The sequence below is a fragment of the Cyrtonyx montezumae genome, unplaced genomic scaffold (assembly GCF_038088225.1).
Source record: "Cyrtonyx montezumae isolate F1298 unplaced genomic scaffold, pur_monq_1.0 scaffold_0, whole genome shotgun sequence".
NCBI lineage: Eukaryota > Metazoa > Chordata > Aves > Galliformes > Odontophoridae > Cyrtonyx > Cyrtonyx montezumae.
Window position 1 is genome coordinate 20,113,431 of NW_027071824.1, and position 17,104 is coordinate 20,130,534.

The 17,104-nt window shown below is 39.1% G+C and overlaps 1 protein-coding gene across 1 annotated transcript in view; it reads right to left on the bottom strand.

Moving 5' to 3' along the window:
• CNST (consortin, connexin sorting protein) overlaps window positions 1-17,104 on the bottom strand; it is a 135,496-nt gene that overhangs the window by 86,732 nt on the left and 31,660 nt on the right. Inside the window, exons 9-11 of the mRNA XM_065729609.1 lie at window positions 13,775-14,652; window positions 6,144-6,279; window positions 3,655-4,513 (exon numbers count right to left, since the gene is read on the bottom strand). Of these exons, the coding sequence (XP_065585681.1) occupies window positions 4,308-4,513; window positions 6,144-6,279; window positions 13,775-14,652 (1,220 nt within the window). The 3' untranslated portion in view covers window positions 3,655-4,307. The remainder of the gene's footprint in view (window positions 1-3,654; window positions 4,514-6,143; window positions 6,280-13,774; window positions 14,653-17,104) is intronic.

The window sequence follows — 17,104 nt, forward strand, 5'->3', positions numbered from 1 at the left end:
GAGATGGCTGGTTTGAGTTGTGTTGGAGCCAGTTTAGTTTACTTGAACTCAAAGAGCAGACTGGGCTGTGATCACTAAGCTGGTCACCTGCCCCAGTGTTTCTGGAACTTACCATCCAAGACCTTCTTTTAGAGCAGTGCAGTGAGGCAATAGTTCAGTACTTTAAACACACTGGTCTGGAGAAACTGCTCTGTGTGGAGGCTGGGTTTTCATTTAGCTAGTAAAAGAAAGATGAACCAACAAACAAACTCAAGGAACTTACATTACACTGAAATCCAATCCAAACCTTATGCATTTTCTCCTGAGCTATTCCCCTTTGGGTTTGCACTTTTTTGGTTTGGGTTTGATTATGAAATTCTCTTTGGAGATGCTGCTCATTTACTTAATTTCACGGAACATATTCTCAGTCTTTTCACACATTTAGAAATCACAGTACCTGGAGAAGACCATACATTTTCTTTGGGACACTTTTATTTTTGCTACAGTATTTAAATTACAAGCTTGGGTGATGTTTTCAAACACAATTATTTACTCCTTTTGCTAAAGGAAGCTAGATTTATTACAAATAGTTATTAGTCTTTTCAGATGGTCTTGGCTTTACATTATGGTACAAAATAGGCAAACATATTTTCCTGGGAGGGTAGCATCCACTTTGGTTATCGAGTGCAGTCACACAAGAACTTGGACTTCTGACCTACTCAGCTCATTCCATATTTCAAGCTTGCCCTTTACCCACAGAAATCCCTAAAAAAGAATCTCCCCTTTGGTCACATTACTTCCCACAGTGTGCCACCAGCACTATGCATTATCCAAGTATGAAAGCAAAATAGTGGAAAAACATTTTAAAACATGAGCTGTGTCTAGATTACAAATCTCTGCTGGCATATCTGGGCTGTGGAAAATGCTTCCTCACTGATACTGCTTGGAAACAGCCCGTGGTACAGCACTGCTATGCTACAGCACAGCACTCTTCCTGGTGTGCTTCATGTTATTTGGGGTGAGGGTGTTAATTATGCTACCAGAAAGCTCTTTTTAGCTCTGTATGCTGAATGCACACTGAGAGCCTTGTTGGTTTTGCTCTATTGCAAGACCTCTCTAATATCACTACACTGAGAGGATAAACTGGATGGTGGTGTTTCTGGTGGAGTGGGGCAGGTGGTAAGTGGCCACAGTTTTCACCTCTGAAGGCAAACGATCAACCTGTCATTCAGACATCTTTTAAGAAATTAGTTTTACTAATGTCACACACCGTATGGTTTCCTGAATTTTCTTATTGACTAGGAATGGTTTTGCAGTGGCCTAATACAATTCCGCTACTGCCAAACAGAACAACCATCCATCCAGTGGCAGGAAGGAAAGAGTCAATGAAAACACAAACACAAAGGGCTTTAAAATGCACTAAAGGGAAGTAAAAACACTCTTTGCTCTCTTTTCTTCCTACTTGCAACAGTCGTAGCTGTTGCTCAGCATTACTTGACCAGAAACTCCTCCAACGAGGATAACCGTTGACCAAGGTCCTGACCCCTGGGCCACCCAGGTGGAAGCAGTGCCACCAGCAATCCAAAGGGAACAGAATACACGGGACAGCCAACACCTGGCCAACCCACACACTCTCTGGATTTCAAACAAAGCACATTTTTTATGGTTGGTCACCGCAAGTTTGATCGTGCAGTGCAGACCATGCAAACCATACTGACAACAGTCAGGCAAAGCAAGAATTAGTGATGTCAGCTTCTTACAAAAGAATGCCAATAGAAATCAGATCCAGACTCAAGCACTCGGTTGCAACAGCTCGGAAGAGGAGCAGGGCAGCCTGTGTGTGGGTGCCCCATCTGCTCCCCTAGATCTCAAGAGAGCCCACAGCAGTGGCACCTGGGCACAGGCCAGGAGGCTGCAGGGATGCTTGCACTGCAGCACAAGTACAAGGCAGTTGGGCTACACACAACACCTGGCTGCTCATTCTTCCTCCAGTGTGCGCAGATGAAGCGGTGCCCTACCTCTCTGTGACCTTCTCATAGGCAGTTCTGCTGATATGAGTGAGCCTCTGCTGGTACACAACACAAAGCTGCCACGCCGGGATTCACACCCCAGATTTTAGCTCAACTGCTTATCAAAAATTGCTTTGACTTTAAATAGCTTTACAGTTTTAAATAAAATAATTATTTTTAAATAGTTCTAATTAAACGAACCTAGAAGTAGAAGATCTTTGACCTTCGTTTTTGATATACCTTTGAATAAATAGTTCTATATATACCTCTTGATCTTTTTGGTGAGGAAGTGCACAAAAACTTAAATAGATTTTTAAGCTGAAATCAACAGTTTTCTTTTAGAAATAATATCCTGAAACACTCAATGCAAAGTTACAGAAATGCAAAATATATTCTAACTACACAATCACTATATAAATATATATTTTAAGTGAACGCATGCTTTTTAATTACTCTGTGAGCAAATTACCAAAAAAGAAGAAAAATTAAGATTTTCTTTAAAATAAAAACTAAATAAATACATAAACCAGGACTTAAAATAATAAACTGAACCAGCCAGTAACTCTTTAAAATACAAAAGCATCTCTCCCTTTCTTCCCTAGGTCAGTCCAGCTTTACGATGCTCTAAGCACAACCAGAAGAAAATTTTCCAAACCACGGTTCTTAAGCTTCATTCTGAAAACAAACGTTGTCTTAATTTGGGGCATTTAAAATTTGTCATTTAATAAAGAGCTGCACACAAGGCTTCCTAAGGTAGAAACTAAGCCTCAGCAGTGAGAACTGAAAAAGAAATCATATGTGCAGTTTGTTTCAGAAGAAGTGTGGTTTTAACGTTTGCTTTAAAATCCCGATAAGTACGACAGAGCATTAGGAACAATCTCACTAGTAGAGGGCTTGCAAATGCCAGAAAGCATGACTGTTTAATGTTAAAACTCTGATTTCACTTTGTAGGAGTTTCCAAAATAGCCTCAACCTGAAGGTGCTGCATCGTAAGTTAGTAAGCTGGAAACCATGGAGCAGAGTGAAGCGGGCCCCCTGAAAAGTGTTGATGTCGGTGTCTCTCACACTCCACCCAGGAAGGGCTGAGCACCAGATGATAGAAATAGCCATTTGAAATGACTCTTTTTACTGATTTACGTTTGCTTGTAGAGCTGGTAGAAAAAGAGAGGAGATTTTAGAAGTCTCAAAACTGGAGGGCAAATAGATGCAAATGTGCTTTATCTGCTGAAACAAGTACTCTGGCCTACTGAGAGGCTGTGGATCTGCAGCAAGCCTCTGAGCAACTTCTGTTGGATCAGTTCCACTGTATATTAAGTACTCACTGGGCAAGAGGCTGCAGCCACACAGTCCTGTGCACTCCTCCGGGGTGTAAGGAATCAGACAGGAGCCCTAATTGCAATAAATATTCACAGACAAAGGCAAGGATCATTATTCCCCAATTACGGAGGAGAAACTGAGGCACAAAGTGATTACTGTAAGTCAGTGATGTAGCTGGACAGAAATCCCAGCTAGCCTGACGCCTACAACCGGGTGCTTCAAAATTGGCCAAAGCCACTCTGCTAATAACATGAATAATTTACCAAACATCTTGCTCTTTTTTTCTGCATTTAGTGAGACCAATGATTTTTTTTTTATCCTCCTCTTTCTAAAAATGCCTGCATAACACTGTTATAAAGTTCCAGGAAATATTGTGAAATCTGCCAGCAGATTTATCCCACACGTGATGTTCCCCATACACTGTAAGGATGCAGGTCAGCCTGTTTTCACTGAGTGGGGGCTCCATGAATGCTGCTGCACTCTTCTCACTCCACACAAATTATTACATGGCTCACCAGGAGAATTAAAATGGAGAAAAATAGTAAGACTTAGAAGAAAAATAATGTTTTCATAAAACACAGACTTATTGCATGATAGCTGGAGGCAACACCTTTGCACAAACAGCTGTAAATCAAAGCAGTCTTTAACTAAGCTTTCAGAGATTGCTTACACAATATGTGGTAATGGGAAAGCATATAGAAACAGTTCATTTTCTTCTTCCTTCAGCTGCTCAAGCTGTTGAAAAGCTGCTTGTCTAACCTTAAGAGTGCAGAGAATGACTTTATATTCTCCCAAACCACACTGCTACGGCTTAAAATGTGAACAGTTTGCCACCTGATTGATAAATGGGAATGTTTCTCAATTTCTAAGTAGAAGTACATCATCAAATGTACATCACCTGCAGGTGGCAAGTGTTATAAAGAACTTGAAATCACAGGGTTTTTTTTATATCCTCCTCAGTAACCAGTGGGGAGCTCAGCGTGCTCTCTCTGTCTGTTTCAGCTATGAGAAGGCAATCCAGTGCTTAAGTTCTTCCACACGCTGCAATATCTGGGTGTAATAGAAATCCACGTTGGCTGCGAAGTCTGTACACACAGGGGATTCTATGTCACCAAAGGTGCAGTACAAGGCAGTTCCTCCGATGCTAAGGAAAACAGTTGCTATGCACAGCAGGATCAGCAAAATACAGGAGCCACCAGCTACTTCATCTGTGAACATAAGAGATGAAAAGGCAAATAATTGGCCAGACAAAGTAATATGAATGTGTATGTGTCCTAGTTTTATCAGTATTCCATATCATGACATCATGCGACAGGCTGTTTGGGTGCAGAGGCATGCTGTACTGCAGAGCTGTGTTTCCTGAATTCTCTAGCAGCTTCACATGAGTTCTGACTCTCCAAGAGAAAGATAAACTGGGATGTACTGCATTTCCCAGGAGCCTCCACATGATTTTTGATTCTGGGTAACGGGGGAGGAGATCTCTGATCTTTTCTGGGAGGCAAGCCACGGACAGCCTGCCAATAAAGACTCAGACTGAGCCCCTCTCCTCCAGTTTTATTTTTGGTTTGTTTCCATTTATTACTCTAATTATTCTGTATTAACTCACATTCCATGTTTTTTCCTTCTCCCTCCTCTTTCTCCCAAGGGGAGAGAGGGGTGTCGCACGATTAACTCAGTATGAGTGACAGTATGAGAAAACCTGAGACTCTTTTCAGAAACCTCAATAATTATGCAGCTCCTTTTATGCAACCTGTGTCCATATCCTTGCTGGTATCACTCGTGGAGTCAGTCCACACTGAAGTGTAACAGATTTGAATGAGAGAATCCTGCACAACCAAAGCCTTCCTTCATGGAGATTCCTGACATGAAACCAAAGCTTTGAGAATAAAACAGATGTAAACATTCTTCCTTCACTTGTACTGCCACTGAACGGCAAGATGAACTGCTTGTATTTACTCTCACATTTTGACTGTAAGAGTGGAGTCAAAACCTTCACAGAAGCCCACAGCGAAGGGTTACTTTACATCACTGCTATCTGTGGGAACTCTTTGCAAGACTGTTTATTGCAGTAGGGATGGTGCAGCTGTGCTGCTGCATCCTCACTACTTCACTTGTCCTTGACAGGCTGCTCGCATGGGCAACATGTTCCTTTTCTGTCAGATTGAAGAGGCTCTCTGAAAATTTCAGAGCCATACATCAGGAGGAGAAATGGGGGAAAAATTAAAGCTTTTTTTTTGCTGTTTTCGTTTTTGAAATTTGAGTTAAAATGATAATAATAAAAGTCATCTTTCCTTCTGAATCACTAAATCCATGCAAAAAAAAAATTAAAAAAGGTAACTACTGGAATTGTATTTAAAATAAAAATTGTTTCTAAATATTTCCAAGAAAAAAAAAGTGATGAGCTCCTTTTTGGGCAGCAAATGGATTTTCCTTTCAGTGTGTGAGATATGTCATGAAATGTTAAAATTCTGCTCAGTTTCTCTAGCAGACTGTACTGAAGTATTATGGAACTACTCCAGCACCGCAGAACAGAACTGGGCTTAGTTATAATGACACTAGGGCAAAACAGTGAAGTATTGAAGGCTTTTGCAATTTAGATCTCTCTCTCTCTCAAAAAAAGGAAGAAATGTAACAATAAGACCTACTCTCTGAGTATGAAATGACTCAAGAGCACTAGAGTGCCTCAGCTGTTAGAGATGACTGAAACTTTTCTCATTTCAGCTTCAAAAAAACCAAGGTGTAATGTACAATGAATGTTCACTTAGCTCTTGAGATCCAACAGTTCAACATCATTTGCACCCTGAGAGCACATGCTATGAGTTAATAGTATTAAAATACCTTGATCGAAAGTGTCTTCCATTTCTTGGAAGCGGACTCTTCTCTTTGTTTGCCTTTGCTGGACTTGAGCAATTGTTTTTCCATCCCTGTCATCTCTCTTCTTTAGTATAGACACCAATCCTTCTGCTGGGGCAATCTATCAGGAAAGATTACCAAAAACCATTTGACAGTGATTAGCACAACAGGTGTGAGAAATTAAAGCATGAGATCTTCTTAACAAAGGCTTTGAGGAGAGAGAGAGAAAACAAATGTTTTTCACTCTGCTTTTCTTAAACATCGTAGTACTTGTGAAACTCTCTTCTTGAACAAACCAATTTCACAGCATGCAGGAAAGCTGCAGTACCATTCTGCTGTCCAGAAGGTAAAGAAGATGACAATGTTTGCTTTAAACATTAACATAAAGTTAAACGTGCGGTGAATACCTAGTATGATTTAAACTATACATTAGCTCCTTCATAAGCTCTTGTTAAATCGTTTGGGTTGGGGCAGTGGGTTCCAGTCAAAACCACTGTCAGTAGAGGACAGTAAGAGGTCAATGACACCAGAGCTGCCTTTCCAAAGACATAATCCTGCAGAGCCTATCAAATACTTATTGTGAGATTAATTTTTCAGCGTTGTGATTGGTTCCCCAAGGGAGAAAACAGGCTAGAGAACGGGACAAACAAATAAAAACACCAGGGGAAAAAGAAATCTTCATGCTTCTGGATAAGTGTCAGCCCCATATTGTAATAAGCTCTCGGGATAAAGCACCAGTTCAAAAATACTTCTCTGCAGTGATATATTCAATAAGTCATTAGCTGTCCTTTCCTATGTCATTTGACTTAGCTGCAATAGTATATACTTTTCTTCCCACAAAGCCATATATAGATGTTGTATGAAGAAGTTTGCAATTTCCTAGTGATTATAGGAAGAAAAATAGGAGAAATACTTGGATAAAGATGAATAATGGAGAATTAAGAATGCTGTCATGAACTGGTGCTGTGAAGGTCCTCTGCCAAATGAATGAGTATTTATTACCCTGAGTGTTTGACTCTACATGAATCATAACAGTTACTATTCTCCCCAGCAAAACTTTCATCAGTTAAAAATACAAACCAAACCACCTTTCTTTGTAAAACCATCTGTGTCTAGAAAGTAATTTTTCCTAATTACATATCAGAAAATGTTTTTCCTTGTTATAGCAAATATACCATGCAGCTAGATCCTTACAAACAAAAGCACCGACCAATTTTCTGAAGTCTAAGAAAAGAGAAACAGAAAAAGAAACACTTTGAGTTGAAAGAGTAAAGCAGGAGCAACATTAATATAAAAGTACCCACTATAGGTACAGAACTATACATGTTACATTCAACTATTCCATTTTCCTTCAATTTCTGCCAAACACGGATGCAATTATACAAAAGAAAAGGTTTTCAACAAGCAGAACTTAGGTGAGCAGTACACAAGGACATCTGAGTTTATAGACACTGAAAGTGGATGCAATTATATTAGTAGGATACATTACTTGGGTACATTATACCAAAATCAAAGCTAAAATTGCCATGCTAGCTGTATATGTTGGCTGTGAAGTAGATGCCCATAAGGAGTCACTTGATGAAACCCTGCAACTGGGTTTCCAGGATCATGTGCCAAACATGGTAAGATACTGGCAGACTGTGCTTTAGCAGACTTAAAGGGATCAAAAACGTGCTGCTGTTTCACAGGTGTAACAGTCTACATGCTAATGCTGGCATTCAGTTAAACTAAGTGTAAGACACTGCTTGTGCTCTGCACAGTTCTGTTTTAAAGTGGCTAGTGTTTGTCTTTCGTTACCATGCATGGCCCTTTAATGAGAACTCATGTTGCTTAAAGTTATTACAAATACAATAGCTTAAGCAAAGAAGAAAATCTATTGATGAGACAGAGGCTTGACACAATTATTACCTAAGCATTATTTAAAACATAAGTAGTATCTAAGAAACACAAACAGAAGCAAATCCTATTCCATAGTCCTAAGGTTGCCTTGCTCTTTTTTAATCTTGAAATTTTTCTTTTCTGAAAAGAAGTTTGAGTGTTCCCTTTTAAAACCTATTTTGTATACCAGCAATTACCTTTGCTACATTCTAATCTGTATACATTCGTGCTACAGCTAAGAAAACATATCACTTCTGCAACTGATTCTGCAACTTACTTAGGTAGCAGGCATGACCCAAAAACTCACAACGAAGAAAGACAACTTTCCAGACAATACTATAGTTGCAGACAACTGACTGCCTATCCATCCCACAATCTAACCAAATTATAAGACCATGCAATTATAAGAGTTGTAGAGAAAAAGAAAAGCAAGTGACTTCAAAACTTATGGTCCTAAACTTATGTAATGCATCAATCATGCTATAATCAGAGAGATGGTGTGCTGAGCACAGAGAGCACAATCCAATAGGCACTGCACCAACTGTGTCATCTGGCACTTAACTGGTAAAATATGGCAATTAAAACTGACACACGCACTCCGGCGCTATTTTGTACCCCTCAGTTGTTAACCTCAACAACTCACATAGCTGGTTACTGTGGGTAAATGCTTATGGCATGAAACAAGTTTATCCCAAAGAGCAACTGAGAAGATAAAACTGAACACAATTCCCTTCTAATACTCACTTTCCCTTTTAGTCATCTATGTAATAGCTTGAATGGCTTATTTAATGCAACAACACAAGGAAGTACTTACAAAGTAGTGAAAGTGTGAAATGAAATAGTTTAAATCAATATGTGGAAGACTACTACGTGGTACCAATGAAGCAGCAGTAACAGCCTGTAAGCTTCTCACCACAAGAAGCACACTGGGTTAAAGCTTCTACTGGTGATTTTAAATTAGCTTTGCAGAGCTGCTATGAAAATTTATCAGGTCAGATGGAAAATAAGTACTTATGCTTCCATGCTGCGACATCGAAGGGGGATTGTGGGGAAGTGCATCAGTTTGACTCATTTATTTAGGAGGACAAGATGACATTATGTCCTTTAAAAGAGTGGATTATTTTAAGCTTCTATGTATGGCATTGCTTTTATAAAGAGGATCAATGGCTCCTCCCGAGCCACCCACACAGCAAGCTAGTTGTTGCCAGATATGCCTGCTCACTGGTTCTGATAGCACTTGGGAACCTCACTTGTGGGCAGTGGGGTGTTCTGACCCCTGTCCTAAGAGTAGGGTGCAGCAGTCTGCTCTGCACTCTTCATATTGTCTGCTGGCTCCTGCTATTTCTTGTATGACTGTGTCACAGGTTTTGTCTCCTCCACGCTGAAACAGAGGGCTAGGTCTGATGGGATTACCTGGAAATGTGTCCCAGCGATTACAGTTATGTAAAAGGCTTGCTACAATGAAGCTCACTTACTTTTGCTGCCAGCACGCATGAATGTTTCAGGATTTACTTCTAAGTGTAAAAGATCTAATTGATACAGCATAGTTTCTCTACTCTAACATAGTTTTCCCCTTAAAAAGGGTGAGCAAGGGCTTTTGATTTTGCAATACAATCATTATGGTTAATGTTACTCTCCTGACCCAGCATGTGCCATAGATGACACTTTAAAGACTCTCTTTGATCAGAATGTCTTTGTATGATACACAGTTCATACCTACATTATTTCATCTGCCTTTCACTAGACATGGAATACAGATATTCCTTTTGTTCTGCAAACCACCTACAAAGCTATGCCTTCTACTCAGGGACAGCTTATTCTTAAGATGCAAATACAAATACAAGCATACTGAGTTCTGCATAAAACCATGTTTACGGCTTTCTTCCTACCACATTCACAACTGCAGCTGAAAACTGTCTAACACAAATATCATGTTTTATTTTTCTTATTTTCAGTCATTAAAATTACTTTACTTAAGACTGTCACCTAAGAATAGGGGCCGTCTTGCTACAAATAAAATCACATTTAATTAGAACAACTGTAAATAAAATATGTTTTCTTGCCCCTTTTATTTAGGAAGACTTCAAAGCAGTATACAAATGGATTACATTAGAACCACCTCCCACTAATCAGACATCCATCGAAAGCAGCAGGACAGAGATGTAGCAGCCATACAGACACCAGAAGTATTCCATGCTGGTGTTTGAGGTAGGAGGAATTTAAAAAAGCCAGAAATCATTATCTAAATTTGAGTTTAATGAGGGAAGTGTGGTTAATGCAGCCAGCCACAAGTCAAGTCTGTGCTTGGCTTGAACCACAAAAGGAAAAATGCAGGCCTGCACCAGGCCATGATGTGGGCGGCATGTACGCTGCTGTGTGTGGCATAAAAGGGCTAAATGTAACAGACACTAGTAAAACAGTTTTTTTTTTCTTAATTCCAGTTTAAATAATTAACAAAAGATGCTACTGAGCTTTCTATGTAACTGAGTGTAGTTATTCAGCCCTGTTGGCCTTGATAAAACTATTTGAGTGGAGCTTTTACAACAGCCATCTGTTTGCAGATGACACCAAGAAACTCAAAACTACAGGACCTGAGCCATACAACAGGACAAGGGATCTCAAAAACAGTCTCCACATTTCGTGCAAGTAGGTGGAGGCTTCATTTCTGCACTCAAATCTGCTGCCCATCAGTAAATATTCAATAGATTTTTAAGTATTTGTACACAAAAAGTGCAATCCAAAGCTACTACTTTACATTGTGGTAAGGTGTCTCAATACTTTTGCTTTTTGAAACAAATTTCAAAAGACAATCTGTCATAGATTAAAAAAATTATCATTATTATTATCCATTTCCCTAAAAATCTCACAGATATAAAGCTTTATTTCATAAGGCAAAACACACTTATTGAGGTTACAATTGGTGTGACTGCTGGTGTGCCATTTCATCCACACAGAAATTACAGCAAAGATATCTCATGAGAGATTATGTAGTTTTGAAATCTATCACTGCCTACTGTTATATGCCCCAAAGCTCTTTACTGGGTGTACGAAGGCACTGTCTATACAACTTCAGTGATTTTCCATCATTTGCACACAAGTTTGCATAGATAGTATTAGTAAAGAAATACCTAGTATAAGTGACTGTAAAATACGTAAAGCACTATTTCAGTTTTCAAGTTATTTAAAGCCAAAGAAAAAAATTAGCAATGTTCAGTTTTTAATTGATTATTACAAATAGTAGCCTAAAAGCAAGTGACACTATGGATCTGAATTACAGAACTGTGTGAGACAACTGTGCTCAACATGGGGTCAAAAAAACCCCTCCCTAATTGTAAATATATACACAAGAATTTATCCTTCCCCACTGACAATAAATTGATATTCCACACCCATTGCATAATATTGGTCCTGCCACATGACTTTTGTACCTAGTTTATTTCAAAACAGTCATTACCTCTGCCCTCCGTTCTAACTTATTTGTGACAATTTTGTAACTATTTTATCCAGGGAAAGTTTTATCATAGTCACATTGATTGACTTCATTATTATTTTTAATAATTAATCATTAATCATTTAATCATTATTATTTTTAATTGTCACACTGGAATATTTCATGTAAAGATTTGTTGTTGTTACGCTTGCTTGTGTCCACACAATGCATTTGTAGTACTTCTTTCATAATTACTGTAAGAAAACATTGTAATATTATTAGACGGCCACGACCAGAGCAATGCAACTTCAAAGGCAGACAAGGAAAACAAGAAAGGAAAAAACATTCTGGTTGGAAGCAAAGATCAGTCTGCTTGTCAAAACACTAGTGGAATCTTGTTTTAGCACTAACACACAGTCAGTGTAAGCAAATGGTGGTCATTTCTCAGAGGTGCCAAGCTCTGCCAGTTCCTGCTTCCTTCCAAGGAATCTGCAGGTGAACACCAAGTCTGAAATGAAACCCCTAGGGTAATGACTGGCAATAAGATTAACTGGGAAAACAAAATATAAATGTATAATGAAACAACACAGGCTACACACCCTGCTACACTTAGCAATTCCAGGCATTGTAAAAACAAGCCCAGATGTTGCATATTACAACTTTTATTTGGTGTCAAAATGGACACATCTTTTCCTGAGTTCAGGTCCCTTGCTAAGAAAGACTGGAAAAGACTCCCACCAGCTGACAGCCAACATCACGTGCTACATATCAATAAACAAACAAACAAACAAAGCAATGGAAAGGCTTAGGGTACCTTTTACCTCCCTAGAGACTCAGTTCTGCCCTCACAGTACTGGCAGTAGGACAGCGAACTACAAATGATGCTGGATTCCCTGTAAAGCACTGTCATCATTGGCCACTTCCCAGTCAATACCAACATCACTATTCTAACAGTATCAATATGCTCCTTCCTATGCAATCTTTTAAAATGCAAGTGGCACAAATGTAGCAACTTAAAAATAGCAGCTATAGCATTAGTTTAAGGTTTTTCTACATGAAACAATTCCCTCCTTGGAAATCAGTGAACATAAGCTGGTGCAAAGTTTGATTATGTATACGAACATATATGTGGGCTCCCACATGTATGTGCTTGAAGAGCTTGTGTATAGCTACCACTGAATCCAAAAAAGCTGAAGTAAAACCAGCTTTGTGTACAGGGCCCTCAGTCCCAGTATGTGACATGCTTCCTGACATCCCACAGAAAGACAAGGTGTGTTAGGGGCTAATGGGATGCCTGGGAGAAAAGAAATTGCTTAGGTGGGATAAAAAAAACAACACCACAGAATGCTCTGTTCCCAGCTCTGGAGATTTTGCCAAAGATGTAATAACATCAGCATGCATCTCCAGTATTTAGTTCCCCTCTTGGCTGCAGTCTGTGGGTGATTACGGGTTCTTGATCTACGTGTATTAGCTTCTGATCTGTAGAAAAGTACTGTTATTTTCTATTGCCAAGGGATGTTGCACTGTTAAATTAATTAAAAACAGAGACAAACCAACAAGACACCTTCTTCTGGTTTTCCCCTCCAGCATCTGAAAATAATTTCAAAATAATCTCATTTTTACATTTGAAGGGAAAGCTTTTACTGTCCAATATTTGCAAATGCAACAAAGCCACAACGCAGCATCATGCACTCTCTGACCAAGTCACACAGCAATAAAAATATCTATATTTTCAGAAGAGCACTTCATCTTATGAAGCACTTATCCTTGTTGTGGCCTATGGTGGGTTCAGATTTAGAAGTTCTTCCTTAATTCTGGCTGAACAATAAGACTGCCTAAGCCTGGCAAACTTAGAATCCCATACATGCATATATAGAGCTTATTACGTATGGAGCTCTTCTCACCTATAGTCAGTAAGGAGTGGAAAAGTAAACTTTATTCTTTGAATGGAAACAATCCATATTATAAACATAGGTATTATGTAGACCTCTAAAATAAAACCATAATTTAACAGAAACTGTTAACCTATCTCCTAACAATCTATGTTTAAATTAAAAAAAAAAAAAGAGTTTACACTGATAAGTAAAAATCAATTTAATTTTTAGATGCACAGAGCAGCAGTTGCCAAGGATGATCCAAACAGATAAAAAGGAACGTTTTCTCTGAACTGACTCAGAAAAGTAAATACATATAGGTTTATTTTCAGATTAAAGTAATTAGAGATATTGAAGACATCCTGAATTTGGCAATACCTAAAATATTTTAATTGAGATAACACGGAGGGCTTTATAGGATTCACAGTATTTACCTCAGCAATCTCTATCCTTCTTGCAAGTTCATCAAGAGAAGAAAAGCTGTCATCTAGTGATAAAGCTTCCAGTGAGCTGTAAGATGCTCGTTCAGGTGAAATATCTGGGACGGTGTCAAATTCTTCTTGATTTGCTAAGTTTGCAAACGTTTCTTCAGTGTCTATTATGTTGCCATTTAAAAATCTGAGGTATACATCTTCTCCTTCTTCGCTTTTTACTTTTTCCTCCTGTCCTGCTGCTCTCTGTATTTCCTTGCATACTCGTGAACAGGCAGTAGTCTCATGCTCAGATACTTCACTACTTTCAGAGCATACGTTTGAAGCAGTTCTGTCCTGGGGAGGTTTTTCATCATGGCCATCATCAGGCCGTTTCTGTTGCTGGTTTAAATCACTATTTCCGAGCTGGCCACTAGTGATTTCTGAAGAGCTAGCAACAAGTTTTGGTCTGAGAAGACTTCTATCGGCTTGTTCATCTTTATCAGTAGAAACCAAATCAGCAGGCATATAATCAGCATCTGTTAAAACCAAGGCATCTACCATTGGCTCAGGAGAGAATTTCACTCCGGGATCCCCAGCTGCCTCTTCTATTTTTTCCGCATCCTTAGAGAGCTGCCCTTCTCTCAGCAGCAAACCGTTATCTTTGCCAGCATCCCCCGACGATAAACAGCCCGGAGAAGGCCTGCCCACTGTCCCTGTGGACTGGGTGTGTGGCTCCAGTGCTGATTGTGCACTGCGGTGCTGCTCCTCCGTGTGGTCCTTTCCTGCAGCTACCGAAAGGCTCGCTGCCTCTGGCTGTTTCTCAGATTGCTTTTCACCGCTAGGACCAGTGCTCGGCTGTTGATCTTCCTTTGGTCGGATGCCAGGACAAGTTTCAGTACCTAAGTGTGACAGGAAAACAGTTGCAGTATTTTTAAATGATTCAAAGGATCAGCGGAGAGGAGAAAGAGTATACTGTGATTTGATAATGCTGTAATCTAATCCTTAAGATGCACTTCCATAAAGGATAGGTCTTTGTGCTCCAGGCAAATAGAAGTTTTGTGGTCTGAAAAGCTGACTCCTGATTTGGCAGTGTTTATGCGCATTCTTAGAGGCTGAGCACATGCTTCTGTGTCCACCTAGAAAGAGAGAGTTACTACCATGCTTTCATAAAAATATGTATTCAAGTATCTTTCTGAACAGCTAGGTTCTTCCTAAAGCATGTTTTAGTGAGCACACATTCCGGAGGCCTGAAGCACAGATAAATGCACTTAACTACTGAAAGCTGCATTTTGATGCTGATGTATCTACCATGCAGGAAGATCTCAGCAGTTCTTTAAGAAAGCTGAAATCATGCTAATTGAATATATTTTAAATTATACTCTTTTAAGTGTGTAACTAGCTTCTTTGATTAATGATAAATTAAAAATCCAATTATAATATTTTATGTAATGTTGCCTAACAAGTTGCTTTTTAGATGTTAGTTTACATATTAAAAATGGAATTAGATTCAGCTTATTTATGTGTTCATATTTACAATACAAATAGAAACTAATTTCTCTTATAGGAAATTGCAGAGAGAACTGAAAGCAATTCTACGTAGCTTGTGATTCACCTACCATTGTCATGATCTGCTAATGAAGGAATAGATGGTTGGTCTGAGCTGTGATTAAAATTACTAGACGTTGGCCATTATGAGAATCTCAAAATCAAATCTTGCCCTTAGGGCTTATGAAGAGAGAAAGGGATTACTCGGAATTAGAATACCAAAGTGAGCTAACTCTAACAGTAATGATATTTTTTTCCATACTGTAATAAAAACTAAGTTAAGACTGTTATAGCAGGACTGCTGATACAGTAATAGTAATAGCTCCAAACAAACAAACAAAAATCCTACTTCTAGAAAATACCTCTTTGCTTTTTTTTTGGGTCACAGCCAAAAGCAGAAAGGTCTCATGAATAGATTAGATTAACAAAGAGATCAAACACTGCCCTCATTAACAGAATGTGTTCTTACAAGGATGACTGAAGATCTCTATGATAATCTTATCCTCCCTCACATGTTAAAACATGGCTTTAAATCTGGGCTCTTTCCTTCACTTTTTACATGAAACAGGGTCACATTCTTTCATCTTTTAAGAAATGTTCATATTGATTAATTTTATTGAACAGTTTTATTGAATTCCATACTATCCCTATTTTCAATGACAATGAAGTGCAAGGCAGCATATAAAAGACAGGCTGGGGAATTAGAAAAAGAATATCCAGCCATCTCAAAAGGCAGACAGCAATCGGAACAAGATTAACACTTGGAAGGGTACTGAGAACCTGGCTAATGAATGAAGAAAAGGCTTTGAGACAGGGGCTTTTTGCAAAATAGGCACAGATGAGTAGGTAGCCCAAGGGATTTGTAATGGGATACCAAGCCTCTCACGTATAGGTCATGAGGTCAAACGCAGCCTGGGTTACTGGAACAAGATTTGGTTACCGTCTGTCAATTTTTCCCAGTGAATACATCCACATTACAACAGGCACCTTTATTGGCAGCACCAATTGTAACATCAAAGATTAAAGGGAATCAGAAGTTAAATTCTTTACCGTGAAAGACGGCCCTTGAGCTCTACAGGCTTCTATTCCTAAGTAAGTAATAAACGATCCCAGCATTGTTATCTGCCCACAGAGGTACAAGAACTGCGATCACTGCTACATTCCACGTCAAATTTTCAGCACTTTTTAATATGCTCTTTTGTATGGGAACTGCTGAATCACAACCTGAACCACTGATTGGTCACCTGAGGTGAGCACCAAGTCAGCCATGGGGCCACAGGTGAAGGTGATATACCTGTGTGATTGGAAGGGGTGGAGCCTGGCTCCACCTCTCCCAAACCCCATTTAAGGGCTGACCACCACCAGGGAAGGATCTCTTCTTGGAGATCCCTCTTACGTGGAGTCCCCTGTGAGCCTTGACATCCTGAAGGTGAGCCATCTTCTCTTTTGTATTATTTGTATCCCATCTATATGGAACTACTCAAAATATACTATCATCTATACTATTTTGTTGTGAAGTACCATCCTTGGGAGTTATTTACCCCACATCTTTATACTCATTTCAAAACACTTTCAAAGACAACTCATATCCACTATATGCTCAAGTTGAGTTAAGACAAATACTTAAAGACTTAAATTAGAGAAGATGTTTCACTTTCTAATTTAAATTAAATGTACCCACCAAGGTGGCACCAATTCTTATCTGTGAGAGATGGAACAAAGGTTCTACAGAAAATTTTCTAGCACCAAAAGCACTTACAGCAATTTAACTTTTTTCTTTCTTTTTCTAAACAAAGTTCTTATAAA